General features: G+C 39.4%; 1 protein-coding gene across 9 annotated transcripts in view; it reads right to left on the reverse strand.

The window, feature by feature from the left end:
• ANKHD1 (ankyrin repeat and KH domain containing 1) overlaps window positions 1-20,269 on the reverse strand; it is an 80,561-nt gene that overhangs the window by 26,936 nt on the left and 33,356 nt on the right. For 8 of the 9 annotated variants that reach the window (XM_035103524.2, XM_035103527.2, XM_035103525.2 and 5 more), the window contains exons 15-16: window positions 9,685-10,434; window positions 93-232 (exon numbers count right to left, since the gene is read on the reverse strand). In XM_035103524.2, coding sequence (XP_034959415.1) covers window positions 93-232; window positions 9,685-10,434 — 890 coding nt within the window. The remainder of the gene's footprint in view (window positions 1-92; window positions 233-9,684; window positions 10,435-20,269) is intronic. The other variant, XM_035103530.2, reaches the window with a different exon arrangement.

Below are 20,269 nucleotides of genomic sequence, written 5' to 3' on the forward strand. Positions count from 1 at the left end.
TTTACTACATACACACCTTATCACTACTATGATATATAACAGAAACAACTATTATAACAAAAACAGCTTTATAACTTATCTACATTACTCACGTGGGCATCAATGTCAACTGAAGGATACGTGGGGAGCACAGACTGAGAAGTGACACTGAGTGTTTGTGAACAAGGTTCAGGTGTAGGCGATTCTGTAGCATGTGAAGAATTGGAGCCAGTGGGCACTCTGCTATTAACAGCTGGAAAAAAGGATAACATTTAACATCACTTGCATAAAGAGCTTCTTTCCCAGAGAAATCATGTCTTATTAATTACTAAAGTTGTTACTGAATAATGAACTAACAGGGAAATGCAAAATTGTATCCCAACCCCAGAAACACTTAGGATAGATTTTCACTTTAAATTTTGTACTCTGGGGTGTGTACATATATACACACACACACCCTAAAGCAGTGTTTCCCAACCTTGTGCCTCCAGATGTTTTTGGCCTACAACTCCCATGATCCCTAGCTAGCAGGACCAGTGGTCAGGAATGATGGGAATTGTAGTCCGAAAACAGCTGGAGGCACAAGGTTGGGAAACACTGCCCTAAAGAATGTGAAGGGCACACATGTAAGATCTGAGGCATTCCCCTTTAAAATATTTGGAAGCAGGCACAGGAAAAGATCTCTCCTCATCCCCCAAATTCAAGACAGGCATCATATTTTACATGTGTAGCCCCCTTCAAACTTGATGGGCTATGCTGGTATTACAGACATCAGCATCAATTTGCTATGGTTCTATCTGACTTTCCAGCTACGCTCCTGAAGCAGCACAATAACAAAAGTGCAACATGTAAAGAACCGACTCACAGATACCCAGTTTCAGTGAATTTTGATTCTAAGTAAACAAGCTCAGCGAAAATCAATTGCAAACCTGCATTGGGTAACTCAAGGTCCTACTATTGTAGGGAAAAAAATCTCTACACATTTTCTCTGCAACATGCACACTTTGACACTATTACACCCCTCCCTATATTTGCCTTTATTCTAAATTAAGCCTCAAGTATTGTAACCTTTACTTGTAGGCTCCTTGATCATGACCAGAACTGCACATAGTATTTCAAGTGTGATTGTACCATAGATTTATATAAAGACATTACACTATCAGATGTTTTAGTTTAAGGCATTTTTCTAAAGGATTCCAGCTGCCACAAATTAGGTTAACATTTTCATTGAGCTATCCACCAAGATCAGCTATTGAATGCTCAGACTCCATTAGGAGTTATGATTTTTCACTCCAACTTGCACAATTTTGCAGAATCTGTCACTGTAATACCTATTCACCCACTTTGGAGAGCTCCTTTTGGAGCTTTTCACAATCCCTTTTCATTTTTACTACACTGAATAATTTGGTGTCATTAGAAAATTTGGTCACCTCAACTCCAGGTCATTTATGAACAATTTTAAAAGCACCAATCCTAATATAAATCAATTAGCAATGGAGATTCCTCACTTTCTCCTTTATGAGAACTGTCCAGTTATTCCTAGTTCTCTGCTTCCTGCCCTGTAACTAGTTAATCTTATCCTGTAACTGCTAAGCTTATTCAACAAATTTTGGTGAAGGACTTTTATAAAAAAGCTTTTTCAATGCATACAATATTGACTGGACCACTCCATTTACATATTCAAAGACATTCTAAAGTAACTCTAAGAGATGACTGCTGTTGAGATTTGTGACTGTATCAAAGTGCTGCAGAATCCCATCATGAGACATTTTCTAGACTGTTAAACCTTTTACATATAAGCAGGTGACACTTTCACAATTCACATTTGGTGGCTTAAAGCAGTGTTTCTCAACCAGTGTGCCTCCAGATGTTTTGGGACTACAACTCCCATCATCCCTAGCTAGCAAGACCAGTGGTCAGGAATGATGGGAGTTGTAGTCCCAAAACATCTGGAGGCACACTGGTTGAGAAACACTGGCTTAAAGCTAACTAGGCCAGATTATTTTGTTTTACAGGAAGTAAGATGTGTGAAACAATACTTAACCATCATATAGTGCTAAAATTGTTATGTCAACTGCTTGTTAAAAAACTACTGCTATGAAAACATTACATTTAAGATTAAAATTCCCATCTGCTGAATGGTCATTACACACTGGGTTAGATCCAGACTATTCACACACAGAACACCATGCTGGAGGAAAGAGGGGAAGATATTTTCACTGATTCCCTATTCTCTTGTTCTGGAGTGGTGTTTTAAATTCCCTGGGTGCCAGATACTTTTTGCTGCTGGAACAAGTCCAACTGCAACTACTTGGAGATTTCTGGGTGCCACGTTGGCAACTGACATTTCCACTGAGCCAGCTGACTCATGTGCAACAAAAGACGCATGTCATGTGCTTCTCTGCTGCCGTGCAAATCATGGAACCCTTGCTGGGCATCTTAGTCCTTTACCATCACATTAAAAAAAATTAAGTGTGTAGCTGAGTACAGATATATTTGACTGTGCTGCAGCCTTTCCACAGGCCACCCAAATGGAACTGACAGACCACAGTTTTGAAACCTCTGCCTTAGTCCACAGTTAATACTATTTCCATTGTCTTGCATACTGGCAGTATTAGAAAATCAATATAAGCTAGGAGGCAGATAGCTCCTTTAACAAGGGTTACAGTCGCCAAAATGGAATGCCTAGTTGCCATTTTTGAACCAGATAGCTTGAATGTCCTATTTTTCAACAAAAAAAAATTGGTTCCTGAAATTCATTCTGATTGTGCAGATAAAATATAGCAGATAGAATTCTACAGGTTGTGTTGTTAGTGTATGAAAACAGTCAGGATCCAAGAATCCCCAGGCATGCACCTCCAGATGGTTGGAGACATCAGGTACCATCCTGGCGCCTAGGCATCTTCATTTGGCGCAAGTGGCTGATAGTCAAGTGCAAAATGTGCCAGGCGAATTTTGAATGCTGCATACTGGGAGAAGTGAACTGTTGCAAAAGCAAGCTACAGTCAAGCTATGTAGCTGAGATAATAGAATTGTAATATTGGAAGGGTCCTGCAAGAGCCATCTAGTCCAACCCTGACTGCTGGTCCTGCTAGCTAGGGATGATGGGAGTTGTAGTCCAACCACAGCTGGAAATCCCAGTTTGGGAAACCCTGATCTAGAGGAATCCTCCTGCTGGATCTTGGCCCTTTCTGCAAATAAAAATAAGCCCTTCCATTTGCATGAGGTCAAGTCTGGATCCAATCCATTCCAAATGAACTGAACACATGAAAATCTGGCCAAAGAACAAATGTAAGCAATTAATTTCAAAATTTACATACCAGTTATTTTTAAAAACAATAACTGACAATGCAGTCTTCTTTACATTGAATGAAATGTAAATACAGTACACAAAAGGGTATTCAAATGGATTGAGGATTGAGAGTAAACCTGACTGTACACAATGTATACCATGGCCATTTTTTCTTTAAGCGCCATTCAAGTAGGGAGGACACTTGTTTGGGTTTCACATTAAGCCTTGAGGTCAACTGAACTTAGCTGGCCAGAGTGGTATTAAAAGCAGTAGTTTACACTATAGAAATTGAGTAAGGAATTGTGCACAAAGCTTGCTACTATTTTCCACCTAACTTGCAACAACTTTCTACACCAGGGATGGAGAACCTGTCTCCCTCCAGAGGTTGCTGAACTTCCAACTCTCTTCATCCCTGACCACTAGCTATATTTGCCGAGGCTGCTGGGAAGCGGATTCTGACCACCTCTGGAGGGCCACAGGTTCCTCACCTATGTACTACACAAATTCCAGCAGTGGGACAAAGTAGTACAAAAAAAGCAGCACAGTGTGAAACAAGAGCTTCTGGGAGTTTTCCAATTTATTATACAAAACTTTCACCAGCTAATTGGTCAAAGTTGTTAATATTGGCTGACAGCACTCTACAGGTGGCGAACATTTTGCATGTGTCCAACTGATGTGAAACTGACTGCTTTTGGACCTGGAATAGACCAGAATGGAGTAGAAGAGGGTTGGCGTGCACTCCGTCGACGTGCTCGGGGCCAGGAACGCAATCCCTGTGCAAATCAGGGGGAGGGAGCTGTATGTCTATGAGGGGCATCTTATCTCTGAACTTGAATATAACTTCTTCATATTTTAAATACAGTAGGGAATCACAGAACTTGTTTCTGAAATTTATGTGACATCCCTGAACGTGATGCTTTCAACTTCCAAGTTCCCAAATCAGTTCACATTCAGTCAGACACCATACCACATACATTAAAAAAGTTGTTTTTTTAAAGACATAAAACACTAAAAGCGACCCTGAGCTGTGCTTTCACAAATCATTGTTAGCCATTATATACATACAGAAGTTACATTCACTCAAATCTGCCCAGAAAAATGCTGAAGTGCAATTGATTGGAATATAAGATTGGACTTGATTGCGGTTGGACTAGATGATCCTCAGGGTCCGTTCCAACTCTACAGTTCTATGATCCTTCTATGTTTCCACTTCTTGTGGACAACTTAAAATTGGTGCTTTAACTTTTGGAATTTAAGTACTGTATGTATTGCACCCATGGTCAATGTCAACAGAGACAATATCCAAATCTTTATGGACCAACTGAAGTGACATACTGTATTTACTCGAGTCTAATGCGCCATCAAATATAATGTGCACCTCAATTTTCAGAAGCTTGAAGCCAAGAAAAGTATTTGCTGGCAAATGTAAATGTGCCATCGAATCTAATGTGCACCTTAATTTTCACACCATAATTTGGCCAAAAAAGGTGAGCATTAGATTCGAGTAAATATGGCAGTATCAGCTTACATTACAAGAAGGCACTAGGTAGAAAAGACAGTACTTGCATTTATAGTCCCATCACAGCGGGTGGCACTTTACAGGTAACATAAACTAGTTTTACAATTTACACAGATAAGGGAGCAGATGGAAAGTATGGCAGAGAACCCCAAAGGTAACATGGAAAAAATAAATACAGACAGTCTGTGTCTCAAATAGGGATGAGAACAAGGAGATGGGGCCAAAGACCTTGTAGAAAAATTGCCAGAGAAGGGATTTGTAAGGAAATTTGTAAGGTGGTATCATGTAAATGTTTGGTGAAGGAGTCACAAAGGAGAACAAGGAACAATGGGGGCATTTAAGAGACCATGGAAATAACTGCATCACATTCCACAGTTCACTGAATTAACCATTGCCTATCCAAGAATACAGTTAGACACGAAATTAAAACTTACTAAGTGCTTAATTTTGAGGACTCATCTGATATACAGCTACAACTTGATTAAAAAGAATTCAACTGATCACCCTTCTCCAGTCTCTCAGAAGAGCATGCAGCAAGCAGGGCAGATCACATGAATACAAGCGACACTGATATACTGATTTCCTACTCCCTCTACCTCAGGGAAGGAAACTAACGCAACAAGGCACAAGAGAGGGGTAGTATGGCACACAATGGAGGAGCAATAAATGTATGTGTACACCCACAATCCTCTGGCATTTCACTTCCAACCATGATCAACTAGATGCACCTGCTCTTTCCCAGTAATAGGCACAGCAGCTTTCATTGATCACAACATCCAGTCTTTATTTCTTTTTCTTTTCTTTCTCTTTCTCTCCTTCACACACACACCCTGCACAGTTCATTGCCAATAAAGATCTATCAACCACCACACACAGCAAGTACAGGACCCTCCTTCAGAGACCAATTGTCTTTTTAAAGAGGTAAGAGGCACCAGCAGTTCTACATCTTCCTTTGGGCTGGGCTAGCTGAAGCATGATGTCGGGAAGAGAGTGAGCAAGCCATGAGCCAATTTAACAAAACAAAAGGAGAGGTGCTACGGTTCTCTGACACTTCTCCCTGAGTAAGCAGAACCTGAGAGCCAAGAAGAGCAACAGAGAAACGTGTTACAGTGCCATACATACAAAAGGGTAAGGGAAATTTAACTGGGCAAAAATTTAATCAAGACATTCCGTTTAATCAAATTATGTTGCTGCTTTCACTTTCATAATTGTATACTTTATGATCTGGAAAGATTACAACATTCCTCATTCCCAGGCAAAGCAATGTGTCTTGCTAGAAGAAGAGCTGCCATATTGGTAGCCAGTAGTTATGTTCTACAAATGAAAAGGACTTCTGAAGAAAGAAATAGGTGCATCTCTTAACTGCGTTTATGAATAAAAGCAACTACTAGTCAGCTCAACAAACACACAAAATGCTGTGATGGCCCATATAAAAATAAAGACAATTTCTTGCCAATGGGTACTTAATGTACATAGAGAGAAAAATTGCCCACATACCGGATTTTTTGTTTTTTGTTTTTTAAAAAAAGGATGTGAAGTCTGGTGTATGAACACTTGTTGCAATTAAACATGTGTACTAATAAAACTATTTTCCTCCTGCCCAGGGAGAAAATTTGAAATTCATATGATATGTCATACCACTATTTAGGGTTGATCTAATTAAATAATAGGATCTTGCTATTCTTAAACATGGATACTTTGTTTACATATGAAGTTTGAAATTTACACCTTTGACTTACTACAGAGGGTTTTTGTTTTCTTTTTTCAAAACTATGAGGGGAATGTTATGTAAAGTTTTTGTTGCAAGAAGTTCTCAGAACACAGGGAAAGTACATGTTTTGCTCTTTGACTTTCACAATTTTGATTTTGAAATCCAAGTGTACACAAACTAAGATCTGGTTGCATACAAGGGAACGTGCAGATATTTTAGGGAAGACGGTAGTATCCCTAAAGTGATTAAATAACTCAGCATTTTACCTCATATAAGCCACGTACTACCTTTATTTCTTTTACTACTATGATGGCAAAAGTTAATTCTCCTTCCACTGGGGGATTTTGGTGAAGTTTTCCCATTTAAAAAAAACCAAACAAAACGAACCTAGACTTATATTTAGTACTGTCCTAAATGGGGAAATTCAACAAAAAATAAACATTCAAATATGCACTCCAAATGTTGTGGCCTGTACCAACAATGGTTAAGAAATTCAACAGCTTTCCCCAGAATCATAGTAACCTGAACTGAAAGCTCAGTTTGAAATTTAGTGTAATTCCAGTGAATCAATGAAATAAAGTACAGTATAAATGAGTATTTGAGAGCACAGGTGCTTAACACAAAATTCAAAGTTATAGGGTTTTGGTATTTTCCTACTACTTCCCACAGTAGCTGTGGGCAATTTCTTCCTGTAAGATGACTGACATCCAGAAATATCTCACCATCTTCTCCACCACAGAAGAGAATAGTTGCTTATATATGGCAAGCAGATATCTACACTGAAGATGTGTTCAGTGGCAAAAAGGGGGTCATCTCCTTTTTGTACCAAATACTGGGTACCTGTTATTATTATTAATAAATTAAATTTGTAAACTGCTCTATCTATACCTGCAGGTCTCAGGGCAATTCACAACATGAACCTTACATTCAAATTGCATGCATGAACACTCCAGCATTGCTATTCTATCACCAGATACCCTTAAATTTCATTTCCTCTGCAACATTCCCACCACCACTTGCCCAATTCTCACAAGGTGCTGTAGGGAATCCTCTCCCATCCTCAAGACCAGCCATCCCCAAACTTCGACCATCCAGATGTTTTTGACTACAATTCCCATCAGCCCTGACCACTGGTCCTGTTAGCTAGGGATCATGGGAGTTGTAGGCCAAAACATCTGGAGGGCCGCAGTTTGGGGATGCCAGCTCAAGAGCATATGACAGATTTAAAATTTCTTTAAAAATGAGAGAAATATTTCAGTCCCTCCCAGTTCAAGTCATCAGCAAGCCTACTTTCTTGTCATCTTTCGTCTATTATTAAAAATGCTAGACATGCTCATTAGTAGTTTAGAAGCCAGTACTGTTGATATATATTTCCTTTGAAATAGCAATTCCATTAAAAAAATAATGAAGTTTAACCATTAACCAACCTTGACTCAAGCTGACTCAAAATCTGGTCAGTCACATCAAAGACTGCATATTGATTACTATCAGGTATGATGTTAACAATGCAATACTGCATATTCTTCTAACATATGAATCTGCCCATTAAGCTGATTCAAACACTGCAATGAGCATTAGTATAGTTCTTCTCGGGTTTTTAAAAATCTGGGCACTAGAGAAAATCCCTAAAATTACAGCTCCTCCTCCTTCCATGATATATGCAACCTTCTCATTCATTTTACTTGAGAAAATGAGGAACAGAGAACTGCAAAGTCTGCTGTAGGTTTCAGAAACCTACATATTCAATAAACCTAACAGCTTCATAATCTTTCAAAAAGACATAAATCATAAACAGTACACAACTTTGGCAAATTAGTTTAACTGAGCTCCCTTATTAAATTTAGTAAGTTCACTACACATTTTCCAAACATCTTCACACCAATTCAATTTCAAGTGGATTTTTGCCTACTCAAATTTCTGATTTCCCCCAATGCTGAATTCTAACTCTCCTAATTCCTGGTTGGTGATATAAAGGTAAAGGTAAAGGGACCCCTGACCATTAGGTCCAGTCGTGACTGACTCTGGGGTTGCGATGCTTATCTCACGTTATTGGCTGAGGGAGTCGGCGTATAGCTTCCAGGTCATGTGGCCAGCATGACAAAGCCGCTTCTGGCAAACCAGAGCAGCACACGGAAATGCTGTTTACCTTCCCACTGTAGGTATTTATCTGTACCTATTTATCTACTTGCACTTTGACGTGCTTTCAAACTGCTAGGTTGGCGGGAGCTGGGACCGAGCAACGGGCGCTCACCCCGTTGCAGGGATTCAAACCGCTGACCTTCTGATCAGCAAGCCCTAGGCTCTGTGGTTTAACCACAGCGCCACCTGGGTCCCTAAAGGAAAACTATATTCTGCCAAAGAATATAAAGGAAAATGGAGCCAGCACATCACTGCAAACTCCACAAGGGGTTTTCTTACTTCCAGCCTCACAAATTACTCTGAAGGTAATGAAGGTTAAAGCTTGCAGCCTATACATAAACATATGGTTTTTCTTACCTAGCATATTACGCTATTAGTATTAATCAACTATTCTTATTTAAGATGTTAAAATGGTGTGATAGCTAAGCTGACAATAGCTAGTGTAGCCTAAGTTTGTTCCCAAGCAGGACCTATCATCTCCTTTCTGCTGCAAGTAGTTAGAGCATATTTCAAAGGTGTTCATTTTCACAAGCATATGAAATTCTGATAGTACTATATATGAATGAGTAAGCCTGTAGGTTAAGTTCCAAATAAAGCTGTTGGTGTTTTAATACATCAAAGTCTCCTCACAGTCCCTACAGAGGTGTGTCAGGTCATACAAATGGCACCTTCACATGAGTGCTGAAATCATGAGCACAATGACACCTTCAGAGGCAAGTGTCAACTAGACATATTTGCATAACACCATACATTCAAACACCATTTGGTTTCTTATAACTAGCTTTCCTTAAAAGGTTACTACTACTGAAGTGGAAGCCCAAAGGATTGATATAGGAAGATTTCAATATAGCAAAATGTTAATAGTTAACCTTTGATAAAGCAACCCAAATGTTTGGGAATTTATAACTTGAATGCCAACATTGAGTCCTAAGAAAGAAATATATTTAAAACAAACACTCCCCAAAGGGAAAATTGCAAGAGGGAAAAAGGGCAGAGGGGACGGAGCACACACATTAATGCAAGAAAACATATTTCTCAACCCACCTGCTAGCAGGTCATCAAGAGTGTCGGTAAGCGTCTGTGCTGGAGTGGCAACCATTAATCCGTCTGGTTCTTGAACTAACAGCCCCTGACCATGTCCTGCAATTGGCTGCTGTTGTCCTACATTTTGCTGATTACCTAATACTTTCTGAAGTTCAAAAGAATCTGTCCCATTACAGCCTACGTTACTTGAAAAATTACACTGTGGCGTTGACAACGGTTGGAGAGGGACAAACCCGGTTTGCTTAGTAGATGGTGGAGAGTGCTGCTGCTCATCTTTACCTGCCAGGATTCTGTCAACTTGCCATAACTCTGAAAAGCTATCCCCAGGCAGACCCTCATTTCCTTCCACTTCTGGGAGGACACCTGTGTGTGGGCACTGCTGCTGATGGGTAAGGGGTGACTCTGTCTGACCTTTGGTCTCCAAATATTCTTTGGTAAATTGCTGTTGTGTTTTCATCTGTAATTGCCTTTCCACCTTTTGCAGCTCCTTCAGTATTTTCTTCTTCTTCTGCACTTGCTCTTCTCTGTTCTTTTTGAGCTCTTCAATCTTATCTTTATTCAAAGGTTCGCCTTGAATTAACTCCAATGATTTAAGCTGTGCTTTTTCAATAGCGCTAATTCTCTGTCCAAGTTCATTCAGCTTGCCTTCAGTTTCTTCCACTATACATTCCAAAGGCTGGTATGGGTGAAAAGGTGACAGTAGCTCCTGATCTGCTACCTGAAGGGAAGTTGACTTCTGCTTGGATGTACCTAAGCACACGAAAAATGTTTGAAAAAATGCCATGCTGAGGTTAACCCATACCTCCCCACGCTTTCCCCACCCAAAACTTTATAACTAACCACATTAGCATAAAATAGATTAAAGTCTACACCTCATATCAGGACAGACAGCACAAGACAGAATTGGAATTTTAAAATGGACCCTAGCTTCCAGTTGTAAAAAAAACTATGTTAATATTAAAATACAAATGTGTCCCCTTAAATATTGGTTATTAAATAAAATTATACTGCAAAAATACAGAATATTTACTGATGTCTTGACTACTAATGTTCAGACAGACAAAAGCAGCAAAATCCTATAAATACGCTTCAACACTAGAGACTTAACTTGCAGAACACAGACAACATCCAACACATACGCCGCTCTACCTATCTCTGGGAGTTGTGCTTTAAGAACATACTGTAAAAATTGCAAACAGCTATATTCCTCAGTACAAGGACCAATGCAAAAATCTTGAGCGTTTATTAAAAGCAAATGAGCACATGCTGCAGAAAGCCCTGTTTCTCTGAACAGTTCAGTTCAAAGGTTTAAACGCATCACAAAAGGCATCTAGCAAGAAACAACTTTACTGTATCAGTACCTCTACAAATTCATGTCATCCTTTGCTCAGAGCTTTGCTGTGCAGATGTCAAAAGTCAATGTTACATTAATGCACTAATTTTTAACCCCTCCAAAAAAAAATTAGTTTGTGTGTGAGGGAGAGAGAGAAAAAGAAAAGAAACTACTAAAAGATACAAAATTTAATGGGGTGAATATGCAATTTCAAGATGGTCTTTATGTACCCTCAAGTTTCAAAATTACATGGCAACACTCAAGCTGTTCTAATAATCTCAAACAAGTTTATTTGACAAATCAGAACATTACTACTACCGGCTTTTAACACCGTGTTTTGCCTCAGATTTTATGATGCTCACAGCAACTCTTATACTATAACACCACTACAACAAATTTAGCTAAAAAATGAACTAATGTGTGGGTTTGGGGCTCTATGGTTATATATACATTCAATGTCAAGTTCTGAACAGTATGCTAACATTAAAAATAAAAAAGTTAAAACTGTCTTGATGCAAGATTAATTGAGCTTTCCTATCTTTGGAGTTGGGCTGAGCCATAAAACCTTGCAAACCTATAGGCACAATTAAATTATACTGCCTTAATAGGACCAGTGTGATATAGATTAAGGTAACTGATACCTCCTGCAGTATGAAAGTCACATATTAAGCCAACTTTAAAGTTGCCAGCACACCAAGTAATTAACTGGACCACTGTTTCTCAACACATTAGGACTGTTAATTCTATCAGTCCTCTGAAGAGAGAACCATTTGGTCACCATTCACCTTCATTATGAATCTTTTTACATTAACATATGCCACTTTTTTATTTGAAGAAAAAAACCTAAATTCATCTGTATTACTCTAAGAATATTGTTAAAGTGAACCAAGTTTGGTCACAGCTCAAAGCATAGACCTAGGACTGTGCTGATTTGACTTGAGGATGGGAGTTGTGTATGTCAACTCTCCCCCTTCACCCTCTCCCATCACATATTTTTTACAGTATTATTCTTCTACTGGGATCCAATATTTCAAAACAACTCCAAAAATATAATAATACTATATACCAAAAATATAATCGTAACAACAAGCTATAGGGTATAGCTACATTGATTCTCACAAGGTTAGCCTAATAAGGAATTTAAGTTATCAGGAAGTCCTGGAGGAGAAAAGCAGAGACACGAGATACTGTGCTCATAACAGAAAACAGATGGCAGTTGTATTACAGCAACATCTGGAGGGCACCATGTTGACCACATCTGGTATAAGCCGAGGCAGAAGAGCAATGCTGGAGGAAGCTTCATGTATAATTGTTTTCTAAAGGAGCATCAAAACTTGTGTCAGAGAAAACATGTGCCTTGAAATATCTGAATGGCTAAGGTGAAATATGTGTTTGGCCACCTCAGAGGAAGGTCATCTCACCATTATTCACAAGTTGGCAAAAAAAATATAAATTGTGCCTTGGCATTTGTGTTATCAGGTGCCACAGGGCACTTTTTTTATCCCTAATGCTATTTAACATCTATAGAGTCCAGCTGGAAATGGTTGTTATGGGCTTTGGAGCAGTGTCAGCTCTTCTCTGCAACATCTGAAGTATAAGTAGCTATGTGGGCTTTGGACCAGTGTCTGGGCACAGGAATGGGATGGATAAGGGCCAATAAACTGAATTTAAGCCTTAGCAAAAAGGAGGCCCTGTGGATAAGTGGTTCCCAGGTCTGGGAGATACATCAGTTACCTGTTCTGGACAGGCTTACACTCCATCTGAAGCAGCAGGTACTTTTTACCAGCTTTGTTTTGTAAGACAAGTATAGCAGTTTCTGGACTAAGATAGTTTGGCCACAGTAGCCCAGGCATTGGTAACCTCAGGACTGGATGACCTACATGTCTTCTATGTGGGGCTTTCCCTTGACCTTAGCCAGAAAGGAGTAGAATGCAGCAACTATGCTGTTAACTGCAGTATCCCATCAACCCCATATACCACTTTTGGTGAGAGTGCTGCACTGGTTACTAATACGCTATAGGGCACCATTCATCATTTTGTTTTGGAGGAGAAGTCACTCCACTCCCACAATTACTGTTATATAAAACTTTTAGATGTGGGGTTGAATCTATTGTTTACTCTTAATTGCACACTGCTTTGATATCTACTGGCTGTGAAACAACTGATTAATCTATGAAACCAATAACAAGTATACCTTTCTAGTGCAAGTACAGTAAACCCATAATTTATGTGCATTCAGTTTTACATGTGTCGCCAAAAAGAAAGTGAGGGGAAGCAGGATTCCAGGAAAAATGACTTTTGCAATCCCATCCGCCATTGAAACCAATGGCTTTAGGCACGATCCTCGGAACGTAACCCCTTTGTAACTCCTGCAAATCATGTCTGAAACTGTTGTGATAAATGGCTTAACCCTTCCTTCTTCACGTGTTTAGTTGGTGCCTTCTGCCAACTAAGCTGTTATTGGACACCCCTTCTAATGCATGAGTAAAGAAGCCACTCATTTGGTCACACAGCTCACTTGTATACTGCAAGTATACACTGAAACTGACAACAAGCATGAATCATGTAGACTAGACCAAATGGATTTTTGAACATTTCGGTTTGAAATGCATTTAAGCAGAGTGTCCATAGTGGGAAAGACCTAAACTAAACTAAACTAAACTAAACTAAACCCTAACACAGAACCCCAAGCCAGTGAGGGTCAATGTCTCTAAATTGCTCAATGTCTCTAAATTGCCAAGAACTTTGCAGAATGGAAAATATGTTTTTGGAATTCCCCTGTGCAATTTAATGAGCTTTTACCCATGAACTCAGACCAATTGCACTAAAGCTGAATATATATAGAGGTAGATATGTTATTTTTAAATATATATATATGCTAATGTACTTCAGCAGTCAGTACAACTCATAGCTACCAGGATAAACAAGGCTTAGCATCACCCATCACCTCACTCTCCAGGCAGTCTAATTCACAACAAAAACATGGAAATTCAGCTCAATTCCCAAATCCCAAAAGTTGTTCATGGAACTTGAAGGCCCAGGAATCCGAAACTAGAACTTATTAATATGCCTTCAAGTATTTAAGTTCTAAAGAAGAAGATGGTGTCTATGATCCATAAGCTAAAGGTTGTCAAAGTCATGTCTTAATTTGTAATCAGAAGGAAAATCAGCATGGCTTTTGTCATAAAGAATTATGGTACACTAGCTGCCCAAAAATTTCATAGATTTTAATTTCTATCCCATCCTATCCCTAGGACTTGGAGCAGGTATATCATGAAATCAAAAACAAAAATATGCCAGAACCTCATAAAATTAAAGTTGTAATCTTAAACTCAAACCCCACCCCAATTAATCCTGTAGGACTTCTTTAAAAAAAAGAGGGTTGTGTTTGGGTAAATCACAAAGAGGAATTTATGTAAGTGTACACACAATGAGAATGAGCTTGCTGGCCTAATGTGGTGTCTAGAAAAAATATTTTTGAGGGGTTTTTTTTTTTTTGACAGGTTGAGGCAATTACAATGAAACATCTGAGAGGAAGCCATTGGAGGCTGAAGAAATTGTAAGACTTTATAAAAGTTGAAACCAGCTTCAGTTGAAGGTAGAAGACACTGGGGAGCTTAATTGAGATAGTGCAGCCCTGATATAGTGTGCACCCATTGACTAATTCCTTCCCCCGCTACGGTCATTTTTTACTTCAAGTCTTATGGCATATTGAAATTTATGAGTAGCTACACAAAGGTACTAAATGGAAGGGCCACAGCTTTTGTGCTAGTAAAGCTAACAAAAACACTTCACATCTCTACAATGTTTTAGGTGAATGAATCCAGCAGTACCCAAACATGCAGCTCTGAGCAACTTGGAAAGACAAAAACAGCCCCTTCCCTCCAATCCCCTGGCAGATCCCTTTACTTTCTCTTGTGTAAGTAAATAGTCTAGATGGATTTCTGGAAAAGAGGCTTGGAAAATACCGTCACAGCGGTAAAAGCTGTGAAACTTTACTACATAACACATTTTGGCTAATGGTTATGAAAATGATGGCTTCCAAGCTGAATTGAGTTCTTGACCTTCTACTTTTTTAAAAAAAAATGTGATTTTTGTAAATTCCATGCAACACTGTCCATATTTAACTCAACTGAAAAAAATAAAAAATGAAAGCCTTATATAACAAAGAAGTTGAAATTAACACAAACAGTAAAATTTATAAATGATACTGGTATCAACTAAGAAAAGAAACTGAACTGTTAATCCTTTGACAGTCATTATGCTTACAGGCATTTCAAGTTGGACATCCATGAATGTCCTCTAGTAGTCAGTGGCCTCAATCATATTTAACAATAAAGCATGAACAGAAACAAACAATGGCTTAGCTCAAACGAGCAGCGTGCTTGTGCACGCTGCTCAGTCATGCCTGCTTCGTTTGTCCCTTTCTAGAGCTGGAAAACAAACTATTGGAGCAGCTGCCTTAGTGTCCTATGCAAATCAGTGCTCATGCTTTCGTTTCTCCCAATCAAATCATGAGTAGTAAGCCAGGAAAAAACATTTGCATCCACTTGCAGTTTGTCCAGAGAGAAACAAACCACAAGCACAGATTCACACATAATGCTAAGCCAGTGTGCTCCAATACTCAGCTTGTTCAAGGTAAACCATAGTTTTGGACTATGGCTTGTCAATACATGTGAACCAGGCCAAAGTATCTGTTGAACTGACATGAATGTAGATTTGCTAAATTTGCATCTCAGAGGCACACACTTTGTTTGGCATGAACAACAGATTAGTTCCAAACAAACAGCTGGAAAATGACACTGACATCAGAATAACGGATTAAGAGAAATTCCAACCAGTATTTGCTGGCACTGGGAGGTCTATAATGGCACAAAGAGAATTTCTCCAGATGACTCAATACTGCACACCGAGTGAAAATGATGGCAACATTTTGGTGGCATCTTGGTGGCAACATTTCCAATTTGTTTTCAAGACATGCTGTGCTACATCAGTCAAATGCCTTCACATTGTATATTCTTCACAAAAATGTCATAGTGGATATGATGGTTTTATCTGTGAGCTTGCCTTCTCCAAATTTTTAATTAGGTGATGGTTCTCTCAACAGGCTTTCAAATGCTGAGTTTGCCGTGATCTAATATGTAAGGTGAAGTGTACCACCCAGTAAATACATAAAAGGTATCATGCCCTACCACCTTCCTATCAGGACTAGTCAGAACTGGATGAGGCCCTTGAAGGAAGCTGACAACTTTATTGCTGGCTCCAGTATATATATAGTTCAAAAGGAATCAGTCTATACAGAGGAAGCCTCCCAAGACTACCAAGCTCAAAGACATCTTGCTTGCAGCTGCAGATTCAAAGGACCCAATATGCCCCAACACATCTTGCCCACCTGCTCCAGATTCTTCAATATCACTCAGGACTTGAGGTGACTCTTTATCCAAGAAGCCATTTAGAATGAAGGCGCTGCCTATCTGACAACACAAGGCCTCAAAATCCCTCACCTGCTAGGCAGTTCCCTGACCTGGCTGGTAAAGTAGAAATCTGAGCCACAAATCAATCATGGTAGAATGGGACAGAGAGGGTAGATATTCTGTTGCTGAATCATTCAGTTGCTTGTTGAATACTTCATTGATGGGTATACAATGCATTTTCTGTGATGTAGAAGTACTAGATGATGTGGGTGACAACGTTTTGTAAAAATGACACAACCTCTGAAAATCTGAGTCTTTTGCATATATAATTGTACAGAAATTTCTGTATAACATGTAGAAGCAACCTTATGTCTGCTTCATGTATTGACATAAGAATTACATCATTTTGTCTTATTTCATTACTTTCTACTGCATATGAACCTCTTCCAGCAATGATTTCCTTACTGCACAAAGTACTAAAAAAAGCTCCCTAGACAAAAACATGGCAAGATCAGCCTCATTCGAAACTACAAAATTCGGCCTTTTGGAACGCCTATTCAGAGCAGAGTTAGTGGCTTCTTTGTGGGCTAGGCACAGCATACCCTTTGTTCATGTGGTTTGGTGCACAGTGCAACCCAGTCCAACGTCTTCTGTTCTTAATTTATTCTCCCTGAAAATTCCATAGACAAGATCCTGTGCAGCACACTTAGTACTGAACATTTGGCTTAAGTGTCATCCTTCAAGAACAACCTAATCACCTTGTAGAAGTCTCAAGGACACGCAGCAGCTGTTCTCTGTGCACTTTATTGCATCCTCTGTCCTTACAAACAATCCTGTATAACTTGGCATTGTCATAATACTATAGTGCTTTAGAGCCATATAAATTAAAGGCAAATACATGTTATCCTACTCCAATGCAAACTGGGAAATAGTTTTGTCAGTCTCCTGGTTTTCAAGTACTAGATGTATCACAGATGTATGCTAAAAGTTGCTGAAATTCATCATCTGGAGGGCATTTTGCAAGAAGTGGAACGAAATGGAAAACGTTGTGAAGCTAAGATAGGGGCTTTCCCTTTGTGCTGCCCTTCTACTGCAGTTATTCAGAATGACAGTGGAAAACTCCTTAGCCAGCATTATCTAGCACTCCCAATCATAATTCAGCTGGACTACTTGACCTTTCTTCATCTAGACACAATTCATTATGTCATAAGGTCTGCTTTCTGAGTCTTGTTATGCCTCAGTAGTAGAACTGATAACCCTCCTTAAGACACTAAATGATATTTAGCTCAGCTGCCATAAAGTCAACCACTACAAGTTGACTACCATTGTAGTAAAGATGTGCAGCTTGTAGTATCTATCCACTCGTGTCTATAGTAATAACAGAGTTTATGTGCTTCTTAGGATGTGCAAATCAGTGAAAGCACATAAAGTAAACTGCCTTTATCTTTTAGCAACACATGAGATTTTGTCTTGAATGGTAGTGCTATTACCACCATCCTTCATGGAATTGTTTCTCAGTCTTCTGCGAATGTTGGGTTTTAGTCTTGTTCATATATTGCACTTGTTTCGTGGCATTCTATTTTTTTAATGTAAAGTACGGCCCAATGTTCTAAAACTATTATAAATATTGCTTATTTATAATAAACAATAAAGCTCACTGTCTGGAGTCACACTGAACTTTGAACTGTGTAATCAAAAATTGTTTTCCAGTCGTATTGTGGTAGCAATGTTCATAAAGCATTTGCACATAGGGAGAAGTACAAAATTCAAAATGGTGTTTTTCTTAGCATTTCCCCCCTTAAGTTAGAAGGTCAAACACTCACAATTGAGCTTGGGGAACTAACATTTTTGCTTCAGTATACCCAGGCCATGCTAAAAACATTGGTTCCTATCTTTTATCTCAAAATACTCAGTACAGTAACATTTTCCAGAAATGCACCTGACTTCCAGACCCAAAAGAATGGTTTGGTTCTAAGTTGCTCCCATTGTGTTCCACAGAAGAAACAAGATAAACTCCAACATAGCTGTTTCTCACCCTAGCACTGGAATCAGAAGGGGCAGGCAAATATTTAGCCTCCAACTACCTCCCACAGTCTTCAAATGCAAATATTTGATTTCTGCCATTTAAGTGAATTGTTGCAATTTATTCCTATGGGGAAAAATAAACTGCTGCACTTGGGAGGCAACAGACAATGTGTGTATGCATGAAAGAGATTTACACTGTTGTAAGTGTAGTCAATAAATTTGCCCAATATGCCTGACACTAGGTTGCTCAGCCTCCACCACCAAGCACACAGTATCTGCATGCATCTTTTAACAACCTAATGTGGAACCAAAAGGCTCCCCACCCCACCCCAAATCTGTTGCCCCATTTGCAGGCAGACAAGCTGGGTGTCTTCAAAATTTTGGGGGGATGTGGGATTAACTAGTGGACATACTTGTCTCTTTTTAAATAGTGTTTTTAAACTACATCCGTTAGTGGTGGTGCAACTCCTCAACTACTGGTAGGAAGCTGCAATTTTGTATACAGAATAGGGCACTGGGGGGCTGCTGAGACGAGTTCTGCTGATCCTCATCCAGTTCCACCACCACTCACAGTTCAAAGCCTGACCTCCTTTGATACCTTTCGGCAAACAACCCACTTGTTTGCTCAGCTATGGTGAAGGAAGAATTGACATCAGGAGTCTGAGCAGGGAAACAGTTCAAAAGTGTGGGGTGCACCCCCGCTTTTAAGGCCACAAAGAGATGTTTAGGCAGGCAAGTAGCTTTGGTGGATGTTATTTGGAGGCTTCCAAAAATGTCTATGGCATCTCACGTGTTCCAGATCACTTCTTTCTAATGGTAATGTATGACAGAATACAGTGGTACCTCGACATCCGAATGCCAACTTCTGAAAGTTTCGACTTACGAAGTCGGCAAACACGGAAGTCTTTTCACCGTGCGTGCGTTTTGCGCCTGCGCAGAAGCACAAAATTGCGCTTCGTGCATGCACAAAATGGACACTTTGACAACCGAAGGTTTCGACTTACGAAGAGTGCCGTGGAACGGATCGCCTTCGTAAGTCGAGGTACCACTGTATAACATTTTGGGACAATTTGTTTGTATTATACCATAAAATTCTGAATGCATAGCACAAGACAGTTATAATCATTGCTAAAATTCCACTGCTCCATCATAACTGAAATGTGCTGATTTCTAACATGCTATATACAGTTGAGATCAGAACCTGAATCAAACTGCTTGAGTGCAGTCTCTTAAAAACACTCTGAACTTCAAATGACCCTTTAGGTTGAATCATGAATGCCAGTGCCCATGTGGCAAAAATGGCACCATCAACGCACAAGAGGAAGCTATCAACAGGCTTGGAAGACTCCCAAGGTTCACTGAAGTACAAAAATGTAAGGAGGGAATGACCCCTCCAAAAACCAAGTCTAATTAGGACTATGCTTAGTTGCCATGGAAAGCCAGTTTGGAGAAGGATGCAGAGTAATTGAAATAAAATATCCTGAAAAAAAGCACTACATACTACTTTTTTTGGGTAGATTTCACTTGTGCTCTTCACATTGTTTTAAAAATTGTGCTTAAGGTACGAAACAACCAGTGTGATGCTCCAATCCAGAACATAGGCACTTATGGTTTCCTGTCAAAACCTCCTAGCAGTTTATGGCCCCCAACACATGCTGTTTGCAGGAACCAGCACCTTTAGAAGCAAGTAGCAATTGGGAGGTAGAAGTTTTCAACAGGAGACTGGAACAGAGCTCCCATCTCAATCATGAATGTGTTCCAGATTGGGGCCCCAGGGCTGTTTTTACTTCAAGCTAAGTGACCAGCTTGAACA

This window comes from Zootoca vivipara, chromosome 8 (assembly GCF_963506605.1).
Source record: "Zootoca vivipara chromosome 8, rZooViv1.1, whole genome shotgun sequence".
Classification (NCBI taxonomy): Eukaryota; Metazoa; Chordata; class Lepidosauria; order Squamata; family Lacertidae; genus Zootoca; species Zootoca vivipara.